At 37.5% G+C, this 18142-nt stretch overlaps 1 protein-coding gene across 1 annotated transcript in view; it reads right to left on the reverse strand.

The window, feature by feature from the left end:
* Positions 1 to 12187, reverse strand: part of Magt1 (magnesium transporter 1) — a 38765-nt gene extending 26578 nt beyond the window's left edge. Inside the window, exons 1-2 of the mRNA XM_046462158.2 lie at positions 11990 to 12187; positions 227 to 396 (exon numbers count right to left, since the gene is read on the reverse strand). Coding sequence (XP_046318114.1) covers positions 227 to 396; positions 11990 to 12187 — 368 coding nt within the window. The remainder of the gene's footprint in view (positions 1 to 226; positions 397 to 11989) is intronic.
* Between the last annotated feature and the right edge of the window lie 5955 nt (positions 12188 to 18142).

Consider the following 18142-nt stretch of genomic DNA (forward strand, 5'->3'; position numbering starts at 1 on the left):
TGATGCTACTGGCACATAGTAATACATATGATGGCTACAACACTTTATTCTTACTCCCCCACCAATACATACAACCAAAAATTGATACAAAAGAGCAGTAGTATTATATGTTACTACAGATATCCTAATAAGGCATGTTGTTTATACTAATTTGGTTCTTCTGGGATTGAGAAATGGTTAAAATCTTATGATTTATTTAGTTTAATGTATAGTTGAAAGTTCATACTTGCAAACGACACACTGTCTATGAAGTTGGAGAGCAGTGAACATGACAATAACGGAGTAATTTCTTGGTGGGGCTTTAACAAGGCGACGGAACTTGTCTCCATTCATTCTTATTACAGGTCTTTTATTGGTCCACTCCATCAGCTGACTAACCTTTTCAGATAACACCATCTAAAAAAAAAGTGAGCATACTGTTAATATTCTCAACTTAGCATTTAAAGTTCGAAATGGTGGCACATGCCTGAAGTCTCAGCTATTTAGGAGACTGAAATGAGAGGGTCAATTGAGCACAGGAGTTTGAGACCAGCCTGAGCAACACAATGAGTCCCCATCTCAAAACAAAACAAAACAAAAAGTTACTTTAGCTAGGCAACTTATTTAAAACCAAGACTATCTATCAAGCAGAAGTACACAGAAAATGTGAGAGAACTAAAAACAAAATTGGGTAGTTGAGTCTAACGATAATTATTTTAAAATTTAGAATTTCATAAGACTTAATCAGATATTATAATTTTAATGAGTTACTTATTACTTACCAACAAGAGAAATACTACAAAACCATAAAGCCTTTCATTTGCCAAAGATTGCAAAGAATGTTGAATTAAACTAACTGGCAAATTTCATATAAAATTTTATTTATTTTGGAAAAAACTACGAAGAATACAAACTTGAAAATGAAGAATAAAGTGAGAGGAATTATTCTACATAATTTATTTTTACTATAAAGCTACAATAATGAAGACAATATGGCACTGTTGAAGGTATAAACACAAAGGTTAATAAAACAGAATAAAGAACCCCAGAAGTCTGGTGTGGTGGCTCATGCCTGTAATCCCAGGAACTTGGGAATCTGAGGTAGGAGGATCCTGTTTGAGGCTAGCCACCAGCTGGGGCAACCTGTCTCAAAATAAAATAATAAAGGTTAGGGACTTAGCTCAGCAGCAGATCATTTGCATAGCATGAACAAGGCCCCAATGTTTGATCCCCAGCCCTGCAAAACAAACAAATAAACAATAAAAACAAAAACAAAACCCAGAAATGACCTACACAAATACACCCAACTGATTTCTGATTTGTACAGAGGTGCAAAAGCAACTTAGTATAAGAAGATCCTGTACAATAAGTCATGCAGGAGCAAATGAAAATCCATAGACAAAGATATGAAATTCTAATGAATATAAAATCACATATGCCTTGTATAAAACCTAAAATGGATAATATACTTAATTTTATATAAGGTATATATGAAGACATACTTAAATGTTGTATGGACAACATACTTAAGTGTAAATTTTAAAACAAGACCACCTACAGAGCAGGAGAAAATATTTTCAGAACATATCTGACAAAGGATTAGTAGCTAGAATATGTGTTTGTGTATTTTTTAAAATAATACTGGGGATTGAACTTGGGACTTGGGCATTCTACCACTGAGCGACATTCCCAGTCCTTTTTATTTTGAAACAGGTTCTAAGTTACCAAGGCTTGTCTTGAACTAGCAATGCTGCCTTAAATCTTGAGTCACTGGAATTACAGGTGTGTGATGCAGCTCCTGGCTATATTTTAAAAAACCTATAAAACTCAACAGTAGCCAGGTATGGTAGCACGTGCCTATAATCCCAGCTACTCAGGAGGCTGAGGAAGGAGGATTCCCAATTCAAGGTCAGCTTCAGCAACTTAGTGAGACCCTGCCTCAAAATGAAATTAAAGGGCTGGGGATGTAGCCCAGCATGTCTTGGTTCAATACCCAGGGTGCAAAAACAAAAAGAAAACCCCCCAAAACTCAAACATAAAAAACGAATAATTCAATTAGAAAATGGGCAAAATACATAAGGTATTTAATTGAGGAGGAACTACAGATGGCAAATAAACATGTGAAAAGATACACAATGAGAGGCCTTGGTTTCAAAATCTAACACTGGGGAAAAAAATAACAGTTCAACATCATCAGCATTACATAAATGCAAATTAAGAACTTAAAGAGACACCACTATATAAATGTTACTAAATAATATATAATGACAAATACCAAACACTGGAGAAACTGAATCTCATACATTGCTGGTGGGGAATGTACTATGGTACAGCCACTCTGCAAAACAATTTGGCTGTTTCTTAAAAAAAAAAAAAAAAAAAAAATCAAGCAACTAAAGATACTCTTCCCATACAAACCTAGCAATTGCATTCCTGGGAAACTGATCCCAGAGAAATGAAAATTTATGCCTACACACAAATGGAGCTACATTTTGTTTCTTCCTTTTTAATAGTCAGTCATCATGAGGCAGTGGAAAAGTGGCACATTTAGACAAGGGAAATTTCAGTTCGAGATTAAACACCAACATATTTATTTATCCTTTTTTTCATCTCCACTCTTGATGTTCAAGAATATAGAAGCCAGGTGCATGTCTGTAATCCCAGCAACTCCAGAGGCTGAGGCAGGAGAATTTCAAGTTCAAGGCCAGTCTCGGCAACCTAGCAAGACTGTCTCAAAAATAAAAAAGGAAAAGGGCAGTTAATGTAACTCAGTGGTAAAGTGCCCCTAGGGTTCAATCTCCACTACCAAAAAAAAAAAAAAAAAAGGTAAGGAAAGGATAACAAAGGATGGAAGGCAAGAATATTGAATCTCAAATGTAGATTAATGCTAAGTTATGATTTTGCTCTTCTTTACAGGGGAATGTCTATAAAGGTCTGGGAAATCACGGAGTGGCTTGTCATTCAAAGCATTTGACCAGTTACATTTTCCGTTATCTAAGTCTACTGCTTTACATTGTAAGATACTTTGACATCTGATTCCTTCTTCTAGTCTCCTAGCTATTAGACAATAGAAACACACAGTATCTTACCACATAGCCATCATTAAGTTAAATATGTACTGAATTTCTATTTAATGGAACACAGCTGGGAATGGACTTACTTGCATACGTTAACATAAAAGGAAGAAAAATGATTGTACATATAAATACCTACATGGATCAGAAGGTTTTTTTTTTTTAGGAAGAGAGTGGTAAAATAGATTCTCATAATAACATGATTTGCCTTTAAAGCATGTCTGAATCCAACTAATTCTGAAACTAATTTTATTTCCTTAGTACAACTCTATGAATGATGTGAAAAACTGCATAAAATTAGTTTTAGCCAGGTGTGGTGGTGTACATCTATAGACCCAGATACTAAGGAGGGTAGGGTGGGAGGAACACTTGAGCACAGGAGTTCAAGACCAGCCTGGGCAATACAGTGAGACCCCCATCTCAAAAAACAAACAAATAATTTTGAAGCATATACAAAATAATTTCTAGTAAAAGTCACAAAATCAATATTCCACATATGGAAAACCAAATAGACTATAAACTTATAGAGACATATAGATTCTAAACCCAAAGATAAAAATAGATATACACTGGAAAGACTGGTACAACAAATAATTAAAACTTGTGGAACAATGAAACAAGTAGCTGGTAAAGGCTATGGGAAAGAGTAAACCAGGAGGTAGAGAGGCTAAGGGGAACAAGTGGTGATCAAGATAACTTCAAGAATCTGCTAGTTCTTCCCAGCTCAGACAGTATAGTTAACATTTTAAAATATGCATTCTATATTTTAAAGCCATCATTATTTTTGCTGTATTTTCAAATTAAATTTGACAGTTGCTAGAAAATTCAAACAATTTGGCTATTTTACTCACTGAAATGAGAGATCCTATTTGGGCCTATTTGAGAAAAAAAATGTGTAAAGCTTTAACAAGTATTTTCTACAGATTTGTATATTCTATCTATATATAACCACACAAATATATGATCATACTAATAAAACAAATGTGCTTTGAATAAGTTATAAATACATACAGTTTTCTTTCCTTTCCTTTCTTTCTTCTTCTTCTTTTTGGTTCCAGGTATTGAACCAGAGGCACTTAACCACTGAGCCACATTCCCAGACCTTTTTATATTTAGGATTACAGGTATGTGCTACTGCACTATGTAGAGTTTTCATACACAAAAATTCTTAAGACTTTTTTTTTAATCCAGGAAAATATAAAAATCTATAGTATTCCTCATCTTATGTATTAATAAAGTAGAAAGATAATATTTCTGGCTATTCAATTCCCAAATGACTTATCAAGTAGAAGATTTGATAATTAATTCAAACGAATTACATATTCTTTCGAAAGTTGATAAAGAGGGATAATCTTCAAAAGGCTGCTTACAGCAGTGACCACTAGGTAAATTTTTGAAAACCAACTGAAAGCAGATCACAACAAAGGACTAATTTTCAACTTTTACAATAAAAATTACATGAACAGGGCTGGGGATGTGGCTCAAGCAGTAACGTGCTCGCCTGGCATACGCGGGGCACTGGGTTCGATTCTTAGCACCACATACAAATAAAATAAAGATGTTGTGTCCACCAAAAACTAAAAAATAAATATTAAAAAAAATTCTCTCTCTCTTCTTTCTCTCTCTTAAAAAATTACATGAACAAAATCTAGAACATGGTAATTATAAGAGCTGATGTGGTGGCACATAAGTTTATAATCCAAGCTACTTGGGAGGCTGAGACAGGACAGTTGCTTGAGTTTAGGAGCTTGAGGCCAACCTTGACAAACATAGCAGGAACCTCTCAAAAAAGAAAAGTTGTGGGCTGCAGCTGTGGCTCAGTGGTAGCGCACTTGCCTGGCATGTGTGAGGCCCTGAGTTCAATTCTCAGCACCACATATAAATAAATAAAATAAAGGTCCATCAACAAAAAAAAAAAAAAGAAAGAAAAGTTGTATTTCTTTTCTTTCTTTCTTTTTTTTTTTTTTTTTGTACCAGGGATTGGACTCAGGGGCACCTAACCACTGAGCAGCCACATCCCCAGCCCTATTTTGTATTTTATTTAGAGACAAGGTCTCATTGAGCTGCTTAGGCCTTCACAGTGGCTGAGGCTGGCTTTGAACTCAAGATACTCCTGCCTCAGCCTCCTGAACTGCTGGGATTACAGGTGTGCACCAACATGCCTAGTGAAAAGTTGTATTTCTTATTCACAAAAATCTAATTTTTTTCTTGAAGTACTCTGGAATGAACCCAGGGACACTTTACCACTGAGCTACATCCCCAGTCCTTTCTATTTTTGAGATTTGGTCTTGCTAAGTTGCTGAGGGTCTTGTTAAATTGCTGAGGCTAGCTTGGACCTTGTGATCCACCTGCATCAGCCTCCTAAGTCACTGGAGTTACAGAAGTGTGTCACCAGGTCAGGCTTACTCCAAAGTTTTAAATTTGCCAGGTGTGGTGATGTATGCCTGTAATCTCAGCGACTCAGCAAGCTGAGGCAGAAGGATTGCAAATTCGAGCCCAGTCTCAGCAATTTAGACAGTCTCCAAACAAAAAGTACAAAAAGCTGGGGATATATTTAAGTGGCAGAGCTTTCCTGGGTCCCTCAATTAATAGATACATATACAAATAAACAAAATAAATATACAAGGGCCAGAGATGTAGCTCAGTGTTTGCCAAGCATGTGAAGGTTATTAATTCAATCCTCCTCACCACAAAAAATAGAGTAAAGGAATATATTATCATTTAAAGCTAAAACTGATTGTCATTCACATTCCTTTTGAATTTCAGAAGTAATAAAGCTAAGCACTGGGCTGGAGATATAGCTTAGTTGGTAGAGTGCTTGCCTCATATGCATAAGGCCCACAGAAAAAAATAAATAAAAATAAAGCTAAGCACCACCAACCTGAATTGTTCTAAAATGTACCTCCCTTCCCTCCAAAACTTCTTTGATTGTATCTTTATTCTAAGGTTTATGCACAAAAATTCATATTTTTAGCTTCCTTAATCATCTACCAGTCTTCACATGTTAGAAAATAATATTCCTGGCTAAACAATATATTTCCAACTCCATCCTTAAATTAAGGGTGAGACAGAACAGATCTAGAAACATAATTGGCAGATAATTACTGAAGGAGACAGTGAGCAAAGAGAGCATTTTTAATCTTTAGATGCCATCTGTTCCATTCTCAGTTCACCTACTTCTCAGATTCAGCTAAAATATATCACTGTCTCCTTTCCTAGATTTTTTCCTAGAGGGTGTCTCAACTTGTTTGTTTTGTAACTGCTATGGAGTCTAGTTCTCTATAATAATATATCTTCTAAAGACTGCAGGGTTTTGCACCTGTGATACTTTCATGTGTCAATTAAAGCAACTGCTGGAGAATGTAGTTTTTCTAATGACAGCCTATCTTCTTAAAAGATGAAGGTGATTTTATTTTCTGTATACTCCTCCTAAAAATATCACAAAAGAGCAATTGAAAAATATTTAACTGCTGGGTGTGGCAGTACATGCCTGTAATCCCAGGTGACTTGGGAGGCTGAGGCAGGATGATTGCAAGTTTCAGGCCTGCCTCAGCAATTTAGTGAGGCTATAAGCAACATAATGAGACCTTGTCACATAATAAAAAATAAACCAAAGGGCTGGGGCTGTGACTCAGTGGTAAAGTGAACACCCTGGGGTTTAATCCCCAGTATCAAAAAAAAAAAAAAAAAAAAGAAAAAGAAAAAAGAAAAAACGTTTTACTACCTAGAGGAACATGATCTTATTTTCTAATATTCATCCAATCTCTCTTATATGCTAGGAACTGCATCAGAGGCTTTATGAACTGAGCACATCTCATTTAATTTTCACAACAGCTAAAGAAATAGGCACTTTCCCATTCTACTGATGAAAAAAATGAGACTCAATAACTTGCTCAAGCCAGGCACGGTGGTGCAGGCCTGTAATCCCAGTGGCCTGGAAGTCTGAGGCAGGTGGATCACCAGTTCAAAGCCAGCCTTACCCATGGCGAAGCGCTTAGCAACTCAGTGAGACCCTGTCTCTAAATAAATTACAAAATAGGGCTGGGGATGTGGCTCAGTGATCCAGTGCCCCTGAGTTCAATCCTTGGTACCAGAAAAACAAACCAAAAAAAAAAAAAAACTTGCTAAAGATCACTAGGGTTGGATTAAAGTACACTTGCTAAAATTTTACATAATTTTTAAAAAACTGAGAAGGGGGGACACTGCAATCTTAGCATTATTATGACCATTTTTATTATGCTTTGTGCATTCACCCTTTTCTGTGTTTCACATTACTTCATTATTATTATAGGTTCACAAAAGTAGGTAAAGAAATATGAACAATTTTATCAAATACCATGCTTTGCTAGGAACAGTGGTACATGCCTGTAATCTCAGTGGCTCAAGAGGCTGAGGGAGGAGGATCGCTATTTCACAAACAGCCTCAGCAACTTAGAGTGACCCTGTCTCTAAAGAAAATATAAAAAGGGCTGGGGATGTGGCTCTGTGATTAAGTGCCTCAGGGTTCAATCCTCAGTACCAAAAACAAAACATGCTTTTTCATTTGTATCATGCTGCCTCCCTAAGACAACACCAGATTTGAGGACAAACAACTTTCCTTCTACCACTAGGGAAAATAACTCAAAATAAAAATAAAACCAGTTATTGAAAAAGAAAACTTTTATGGCTTAAGAGAGCACAGAGCATTAAAATGCTTTGGAGGCAAAACAAGGACGGAATCCTAATTTAACTTCTGATGGTTGTGCTTCTTCCAGCAAACCCCTAATCTTTCTTGCTTAGTTTAAGTTTCAAAAGAGGATAATATTTTGCAGTACTAATGTGAAGATTATAGAAAATGCATGTAAACCATGGTGCCTATCATGCATATCAAATAAAGAAGTCCATGTTCCAGGGAGAACACTGTTAAAAGTATAATGAGTTACATATGGTAGCATTCCCTTTAATAGATAAGCATGAGGTACCTGAGTGAATTTTTTTCTGTTACTGGGGATTGAACTCAGATATACTTTTTATTTTTTGTTTTGAGGTAGGGTCTAAGTTACCCAGACTGTCTTCAAAATTGCAATCCTCCCGCGTCAGCCTCCTAACTAGGTGGGACAGGCATGTGCAACCAAGCCAAGCAAGATGCTCACTGTTTAGCTTTATAATGTTTTGAACAACCAATAAAAAAAAATTAAAAAAAAAAAAAGTTTGAACTTAGAAAACTGAGACAATGGGAACATTTGCTTCCAGACTGAGAGATTACAAATCACATTAAGAATTCAGTTCATAGTGGGAAAGGGAGCGGAACATGGGAGGAATAGACGAACTGTAGATAGGGCCAAGGGGTTGGAGGGGAAAGGAAGGGGCATGGGGTTATAAATGATGGTGGAATGTGATGGACATTGTTATCCAAAATACAGGTATAAAGACACGAATTGTTGTGAATATACTTTGTATACAAACAGAGATATGAAAAATTGTGCTCTATATGTGTAATAAGAATTGTAATGCATTCTGCTGTCATATATTAAAAAAAAAGAATTCAGTAAAATAAAAAAAAAAAACATTGACAACATGATATGCTGAATTCATGTCAATTAACTTGATGGGAACCAAGAAAAGTATGGCTGAGGAAGAATGTATTTAAGCTAAGCCTTGAAGAGTACAAACCCTCAAGTAAATGGTAGGGGTAAGGTAGGAGACTCCAGCAGAAGACCTGCACATGCAAGGCAGGTAATTCAGTAGGACTAGTCCAGGAAGAAGCAGACCAGAAACAGGCTATAAAGGTCTTTTTAATATCTGCAAAATAGGTTAATGGTTTTCACATTTTTCATCTTACCACCTCTGGCAGCACTGTAAAGAATGGGTTAGAGAGTGGGCAACCAGTTAAGCAGTTACTGCAATATATTTGCAAGAGCACTAAGAGTCTGAATAGTTGGCATAAAGGGAAGGAAGTCAGAATCTGATTCATTTTCTAAAAAAATTATATTGAGGGCTGGGTTTGTGGCTCAGTGATAGAGCACTCGCCTAGCATGTGCAAGGCCCTGGGTTTGATCAACAGCATCACATAAAAATAAATAAATAAATAAAATAAAGGTATTGTGTCCAACTATAAATAAAAAATAAACATCTTAAAAAATTACACTAAGATAAAATTCACATAACATAAAATTCACATTAAAAGCTGGGTGTGGTGGCGCATACCTGTAATCCCAGCAGTTAAGGAAGCTGAGGCAGGAGGATCACCGATCAAAGCTAGCCTCAGCAAAAAATAAGGTGCTAAGCAACTCAGTGAGTCTCTGTCTCTAATAAAATACAAAATAGGGCTGGGGATGTGACTCAATGGTCGAGTGCCCAAGTTCTATCCCTGGTACCCCTCCCCCAAATAAATAAATCACATTAACTATTTAAAAATTTTAAAACTCAATGTTGCTTCCTTTTTAATAATAATTTATTTCCTGCTGGACACTTCTGCTTCTAGTTCAGTGAGACAGTAAATGAATAAACATAATTTCACTGGTAGAAATCCCCACCTTGGGGCTGGAGATGTTGCTCAATTGTAGAGCATTTGCCCAACATGCACTAAGGCCCTGGGTTCAACCCCAGTACTACCAAACAAACAAAGAAAAAAACCCTTCACCTATTTATTTAAAGTGAGTAAAATGGGTGCTGTGGCACATGCCTGTAATCCCAGCAACTTTGGAGGTTGAAGCAGCAGGATATCAGGTTCAAAGAAAGCCTTAGCAACTTAGTGAGGTGCTAAGCATCTTAACAAGACTCTGTCTCTAAATAAAATTTAAAAAATGGGTTGGAGGAGCTGAGATTGTGGCTCAGTGGCAGAGCACTTGCCTCACACATGTGAGGCACTGGGTTGAATACTCAGCACCACATAAAAATGAATAAACAAAATAAAGATATTGTGTCCATGTATAACTAAAAAATATTTTTAAAAATGGGTTGGGGGTGCTGGGGTTGTGGCTCAGCAGTAGAGTGCTTGCCTAGCACGTGTGAGGTGCTGGGTTCGATCCTCAGCACCACATAAAAATAAATAAAAATATGGGCTGGGGTTGTTGCTCAGTGGTAGAGCACTCGCCTAGCATGTGCAGGGCCCTTGGTTCGATCCTCAGCACCACATAAAAATAAATAAATAAAATAAAGGTATTGTGTCCAACTACAACTAAAAAAATATTATAAAAATATATGCTAGGGATGTGGCTTAGTGGTTAAGTGTTCCTGGGTTCAATCCCCAGTAACAACAACAACAAAAAAATAAGAGGCCATTGCAGAAATTTAGACAATTCCAGTATATAAGGTAAATACTGAAATATTTCCCTCATCAACACTAGCAACTGCCCAGAGTTAGGAATGATTGAGTACCATTACAGAGGTCATTCTTACATAGGCATATATACATACTTACATATATTAAAAAAATAAAACAAGGATTCTAGCATATAATATTATGAACTGCTCTCCATCTTGTTTTCCACATAAGAATGGCTAAGAAGCACATCAGTTGGGTGTGGTGACACACACCTGTAAGCCCAGTGACTCGGGAGGATGAGGCAGGAAGATTATAAGTACCAGGGCAGCCTCAGAAAATTAGCCAGCGAGGCCCTTAGCAATTTAGTGAGACCTTGTTTCAAAGTAAAAAATTGCCAGGCACCAGTGGCACACACCTGTAATCCCTGAGGCTTGTGAGTCTGAAGGAGGAGGACCGAGAGTTCCAAGCCAGCCTAGCAATTTAGCCAAACCCTAAGAAACTTAGCCACACTGTGTCTCAAAATAAAACATAAAAAGGGCTGGGGAGGGGCTGAGGTTGTAGCTCAGTGGTAGAGCGCTTGCCTAGCATGTGTGAGGTACTGGGTTCAATCCCAGCACCACATATAAATAAATAAAACAAAGGTACTGTGTCCATCTACATGTAAGAAAAAAAAAATAATATATATATATATATATATATATATGGCTGGGGATGTGTTGCTCAGTGGTTAATCACCCCTGTGTTCGATCTCTGATATGTGTGTGTGTGTGTGTGTGTATGTATATATATATATATATATATATATATATATACACACATACACACACACACACACACACATACACACACGGCTCTACATCACAAATATTTCAAAACATAATGTTAAAATTCATATGTTGCTATTTTTCAATTGTGAGTAAAGTTCTGTATCTTCTCCACTTCCTAAAGCTTTTAAATTCCACAAAGAGGGGTCTTAATTCTGTTCATTTACATATACCACGTGCTTAGAACAGTGCATACATAGTATGCTTATTATTTTTTGCATGACTGAGTATTTGGATAGTGTAATAAACCGAGCCTAATTTCACTCTGGCTAATTTTCACATTCCTGAAATGAAAATGACACAAAAGAATTGTTATACATGTACAAGGGAATTACATTTAGGCTGGCACCCATCTGTAATTCCAGAGACTCGGTAGGCAGAAGTAGGAGGATCACAAGTTTGACGCCATCCTCAGCAACTTAGCGAAACCATGTCTCAAAAGGGTTGGGAATGTAGCTCAGTGGTTAAGCACCTCTGGGTTCAAACCCCGGTACCAAAAAAAAAAAAAAAAAAAGGAAGTTACATTTGCCTACAACGGAAAGACTTATATTCTACCCTCTGGTTCTAAAATCGAACTCCCTAACCCCAACACTCGATAGGGCCCAAACTCAAAAGAAGTGTCTAAAGTTGTAGTTATATACATACATAGGCATAGAGAAGCCAGGTTGTCACCTACTGCATCCCACTGTTAGATTAAACCCCCAGAAAACAAAGCGTTACAGTTTCTGAAAACCGCGGAATTGAAGACACTAAAAGGCACAGAAACTGGCGGGGAAAGAGGGACAGGAAGGAGTGAACAGATCCTTTTATGCCCTACACATTTTTTTTGGGGGGGGGGACCCGATTGCTGGAAGCCGCGTTCTCACCTCCTTCTTTCTTTGAGCAGAGGCCGCGGGAACCTTGTAAATGAGCAGCAGCGCCACAACCACGGTCACAGAGACACACCAAAACCATCTACAGGCTGCCATGTTCGCTTGTCTCCCCACTGTAAGCGAAACTTTCCTCTGGCAGGATCTGAGGGTGGGGCGTGAGAAAAGGCAAGCCGTCCCCTTGCCTTTCCTCATTGGTTTAGCTCAGCCCTGCGGGGCGACCCCTCACATTACGTCACAGTGGGCAGCTGCTAGACGCCCGCTAAAAAACAGTTCGCTTCTAATTGGTCCTCGTTAGCCAATAGAAAAAGGCTCATCTGGAAGCTTTTCATTGGTCGGCTAAAAATGATGGCCTGCCCTTTCATTATGCATGAAGGTGTCGCACTTCCCAGCGCCTAAAGCCTGAAGCACGCTGCACGCTTGCGCAGTTGGGAATCATTGCAGATGAAGAGTCTAAAATGGCATGAAGCAGCTAAACGGATTCTTTATTCTGAAAACTTATTTAGAAGTCCTCGAAATTCACTTCTTTCGTTTAATATTCTAGAAGAACGGGACATGTGAATAATAGGCACTTAGTCCCTTATCCTCCAAATTACTTTAAAGTGAAGAAAATAAGTAAAAGTAGGAAAGCAAAAACAGTAGAGCTGAGTTTTTTTTTTTTTAACTAAAGTAAATGTAAATAGGAGTTTCTTTAACCCAGCAGACGTGACGCGTTGTCGTCCTGGAGCGTTTTCTGCGTGGCAGTGTACGCACGGTTCAGGAGGATTCTAGATTTTCCCTCCTTGAGCTCAGTGCCCAAACTGGCCGCCTCCACACTCAAAACAGGTTTCATAGGTTCGGAGGTGTTTCTGTTTGGGTGGTGGGTAGGTAAAATGCCCAACTCTAAAAATTTTAAAGAAGGGAAGGGATCCTTATTTTAATGTTAAGGTGGTATTCTCAGTCCCAAACCCAGACTGATGTGTGAGGTTTCAGACATAAGGCACACGTCCTTTCTCCTCGCTGCCGCATTTGCTTTACTTCCTTGGTACCTAAGAATTTAAGACTCAAGGGCAGAAAGCAAACGATAGATTATTGAACAATCATGCCCTAGGTTTTATTCCCAATCTTCAAGGTACTGTGTTTAAATTCCCAGTTTAGCTCTGAATTCCCAGAAGCTCTCAACACTCCTAGGGCTAAGAGCTGCTGCCATTGCGACCCTGCTAGGTGTTTCTTCACCATCCCTTGGGATGATAATTCCTCTCGTCCACTGCTGGGTCACGGCGCTCCCCGCCCCGCTCCTCAGTGTCTCACTCTGACATTTACCAAACGTCTGAGCTCCCTCAGGGACTACAAAATTAATTTCAGCAGTTTTGCTGTGAACCAAACAAAAACACAAAGACAAGCCACCCTGTGGTCCAGACTGTAAAATGCGACCCAGAGCATGTTGGCAAGATTGCAGAAGGACCTTCCTCTCTGGGCATGATGTGCGGGTGGATACTGCACCTGGTCCTCTTTCTCTGCTGGGTCATAGGGACCACAGTAATGGTCAGAGGGTGGGAAGGGTCAGGACGTCGAATTGCTGGGTTGTATGACACAAGGAGGGGAATGACGATCTTCAAGTCCAGTCTTCCTCTGTTCTACAAAGTAGAGTGGTGATTTGTGTGCAAAGATTGAAATTTTAAAATGTTAAAAAATTACTAAAATTCAATATTGTTATTAATTTTAATTGAAAAAAAGTTTGAATACCTTTGTGTCCCAGAAACTGCCAGGAACAGTGAAAAAGAATATTAAAAAATTATTTTTTAGGGGCTGGGGTTGTGGCTCAGAGGTAGACCACTGACCTAGCATGCGTGAGGCACTGGGTTCGATCCTCAGCACCACATAAAAATAAAATATATTGTGCACACCTATAACTAAAAAATAAATATTTAAAAATTGTTAAAATTATTTTTAAAAGTTTTTGTGTATTCATTGCTTTTTTTTTCTAGTTGAACTCCTTGATTTACTACTTAAAACAATAACATGGACTTAATAGACAGCAAATGCCTTATTTTTTATTTATTATTTTGTTTGGGAGATGGATGTGAATGTGTTTGCAGATAAACCCTTTCTATTTTTTTTCCTTTGGCCTAAACGCGACAGAAATTTATTTCTTATTCAGCCCCCAAAATACGTAGCTTTCTTCAAAGAGGTTCATGATAAACATTTAAAGAAATGGAAACACTAATCACCCTGATTTGATCCTTACACATTGTATATGTGAATCAAGTTATCACACTGTTTCTCATAAATATGTCAATTTTTAAAATTAAAGAATATTAGAAAAAAAGAAGTTATTCAAATACCTAGGGTCCTGCTGTCTTTTGAAAATTTTGTTCTTTTTAGTTATACATGACAGAAGATTATATTTTGATATATCATACATACATGGAGTATAACTTCCCACTCTGTGGTTGTACATGATGTGGAGTTATACTGGTTGTATATTCATTCATGAACATAGGAAAACTATGTCTGATTCATTCTATTGTCTTTCCCATTCCCATCACCCCTCCTTTCCTCCTATTCCCCTCTGTTCAATCAGGTGAACCTACACACACACACACACACACACACACACACACACTATTGTGAGTCACCATCCACATATCAGACAGAAAGAACATTTGGCCTTTGGTTTGGGGGATTGGTTTATTTCACTTAGCATGATATTCTCCAGTTCTATCCATTTTCCAGCAAATTCCATAATTTCATTCTTCCGTATGGCTGAGTAATATTTCATTGTTTATATGTATCACAATCCTTTTCTTCTTTTTAAATCTTTTGTGGTTATAAATTTCATTAAACAAAGCGGTAACACGCTCGCCTGGCATGCGCGGGGCGCTGGGTTTGATCCTCAGAACCACATAAAATAAAATAAAGATGTTGTGTCCACCAAAAACTGAAAAATAAATATAAAAAAAATAACAGAAATCCTGGGGTTGGAGTTGTGGCGCAGTGGTAGAGCACTTGCCTAGCATGTATGGGGTGCTGGGTTCAATCCTCAGCACCACATAAAAATAAAATGAAGGTATTGTGTGCAACTACAACTAAAACAAAATACTAAAAAAAATTAAAATAATGAAAATCCTACACTACTGAAGAATTTTCCATTTATTTGGTGCAGTTCTGCTTTATTACATTGGTTTGTAAAACTAGGATGATTTCACTAGAGAAGGAAAAACAGTAGCAAAATAATATCAATGTCATTCAGGTTTTTTTTTTCTTTTTGGGGTGTTGGGGATCAAAACTAGGGCGTGTCCAGGCGTGGTGGTGCATGCCTGTAATCCCAGGAGCTGGGGAGGCTGAGTCAGGAGGATTGCGAGTTCAAAGCCAGTCTCAGCAAAAGTGAGGTGCTAAGCAAGTCAGTGAGACCCTGTCTCTAAATAAAAACACAAAACAGGGCTGAGGATGTGGCTCAGTGGTTGTGTGACCCTGAGTTCAATCCCCAGTACCAAAAAAAGAAAAGAAAAAAAAGAAAGAAATAAAAAGAAAAAGAAAGAAAAGAGTAAAATAAAAAAATCAAAATCAGGGCCTGCCTTGTGTGTGCTAAATATATGCTCAGCTATTCAGCTACACCTCCAGTCATGTAAATTTAAAAAATAAAAATTATGGACTGGGGAATAGCTCAGAGATAAAGTAAGTACTTAGCATGTGCAAGTCCAGGGGACCAATTCTCAGTGCTAAAATATAAAATAATAATGAAGAGTAAATTTTTAAAGTTTTAAAGGGTATCCATCTATCATATTGACAATATCCAAAAGTTTGACAATGTGTGCTGTCAGCAAAGCATGGGGATGTGGAAAACATAAACCCTATACATTGCTGGTGGGAATGTAAAGTGGTGCAACATCTATGGAGTATTATTTGACAATGTTGAACAAAACTGCATATGAATTTAACTTTTGATCCAGCAATCCCACTTCTTGGAATCTAGCCTTATTCATTTCAGCATTATTCATAATGGAGATATTCTTTTTTTTTTTAAAGAGGAGAGGGGGGGAGAGAGAGGGGGGATTTTTTTTAATATTTATTTTTCAGTTCTCAGCAGACACAACATCTTTGTTTGTATGTGGTTCTGAGGATCGAACCCGGGCCGCTCGCATGCCAGGCAAGCGCGCTACTGCTTGAGCCACATCCCCAGCCCCTGGGGATATTCTTTTTCAAATATTTATTTACTTATTTTTATGTGGTGCTGAGGATCGAACCCAGTGCCTCACATGTGAGAGGGAGGTGCTCTGTCACTGAGCTCAGTTCTTGAAATATTCTTGAAACAACCTAAATATTCAAACAGTTGGTACAGATTGAATGTACTATAACACATATACACCACAGAGTATTTTACATCTATAAAAAAGGAATAAGTAAGACCCATATAAATTCATAATGGATTTTATGCTTTATTTTTTGTACAAAAAAGGGCGAAAACAAAATACATGTGTATTTGCTCATTTTTGCAAAAGGAAACATAGGAACTAATGAAATTAGTTAATTGCAGGAGATGGAGGAAGTGGAGTGGAACAGTTGGAAAGGGAATGCATTTCTTTAAGTACACCAGTTTGTACAGTTTGACTTTTGAAATAATGTTAATGTTTTAAATTTACAAAACATAGCTTGGTATGGTGGTACATACCTGTAATCCCAGCAGTTTAGGCTGAGGTAGTAGGATCACAAGTTCCAGGACTGTCTCATCAATTTAGGGAGACCATCTAAAAATAAAAAAAAAAAATAAAACTATTTGGAGATGTATCTCAGTAGTAAAGCACCCCTGGGTTCAATTCCCATTACCTCAAAAATAGACAAATAAACAATCCAAATGTAAAATCAGGTTAGTTGTACAAGATGAAAAAAATCCTGTAGATAGATGGGATGATTGTTGAACAACAATAAGAATGTACCTAATGTCATTTAACTGTACACTGAAGGTAAATTTTATGTTATATATATATATATATATATATATATATATATATATATATATATATTTAACCAAAAATTTAAAAAATGGAAAATTAAATTTAAAAATCAGGGCTGGGCCAGGTGCAGTGACACACACCTTAATCCTGGTGAGTCAGGAGGCTGAGACAGAGGGATTCCAAATTCAGTGCCAGCCTCAGCAACTTGGTGAGGCCCTGTGCAATTTAGTGATAACCTGCCTCAAAATAAAAAAAAAGTGAAAAGGACTGAGGATGTTACTCAGTGGTAAAGCACCCCTGGGTTAAACCCCCAGGACAAAAAACAAGGCATTGCCCCCTTCCTAACATTTTATTATGAAAATATCCAAACATGCATAAAAATTGAAAGAATTGCACTGTGAACACTGGCCAATATTCTAAATCAACAGCTTACAAAATTTGTTTTACCAAATATTTATCCATACAGTACACAAATGCTTTCATTTTGTTTGATACTGGGGCTAAAATCCAAGGCCTCACATATGCTAAGCATATGCTCTTCCACTGATCTATACTGCCACCACCAAGAATGTGTTTTTTTTTTTTTTTTGCAACTTTTCTGTATATTTGGAGTTATTTCAAAATTAAAATTTAATCAGTTAATATGTAGAATTGTGAGAACCAAAGTGAAAGAAAGCAAGCAAACAAGCTAGTCTTTATTTTTGTACTGGGGTTTAACGCAAGGGTGCTTTACCACTGCTGAACTATCTCCGCATCCACCTTCCTTTTTAACTTTTCATTTTTTTTTTCATGCTGGGGATTGAACCCAGGGCTTTGTGCATGCAAGGTAAACACTCTGAGCTATATCCCCAGCCATCCCCCCCTTTTAAAAAATCTAATTTTTAAGATATGGTTTTACTAAGTTACTTAGGGCTTCGTTAAATTACTGAGGTTGTATTTGAACGTGATCTTCCTGCCTCCGCCTCCCAAGCAGGTGGGATTACAGGCGTGCACCCCTTCCCCGCACAAGTTAGCTTTGGAGGAAAAGAAAGAGGAACAAAGTCGTGTGGAGCGAGATACCAAACCCAAGCTTCTGGAATATTAATACCGTCTTGAAGCTGGTGCCTTAGGTGACTCAGCTTAAAATCTGTGCCTAGGCTTTCCATTATAGAGTTCTAAATCTAGCTTCAAGATGTTCTCTCATTTTTTTAAGTTAAATATCATCATGTGTCACTTA

This window comes from Marmota monax, unplaced genomic scaffold, assembly GCF_021218885.2.
Source record: "Marmota monax isolate L192 unplaced genomic scaffold, Marmota_monax_Labrador192_F-V1.1 WCK01_AAM20220418_F8-fsc00192, whole genome shotgun sequence".
In the NCBI taxonomy this organism is placed as follows: Eukaryota; Metazoa; Chordata; class Mammalia; order Rodentia; family Sciuridae; genus Marmota; species Marmota monax.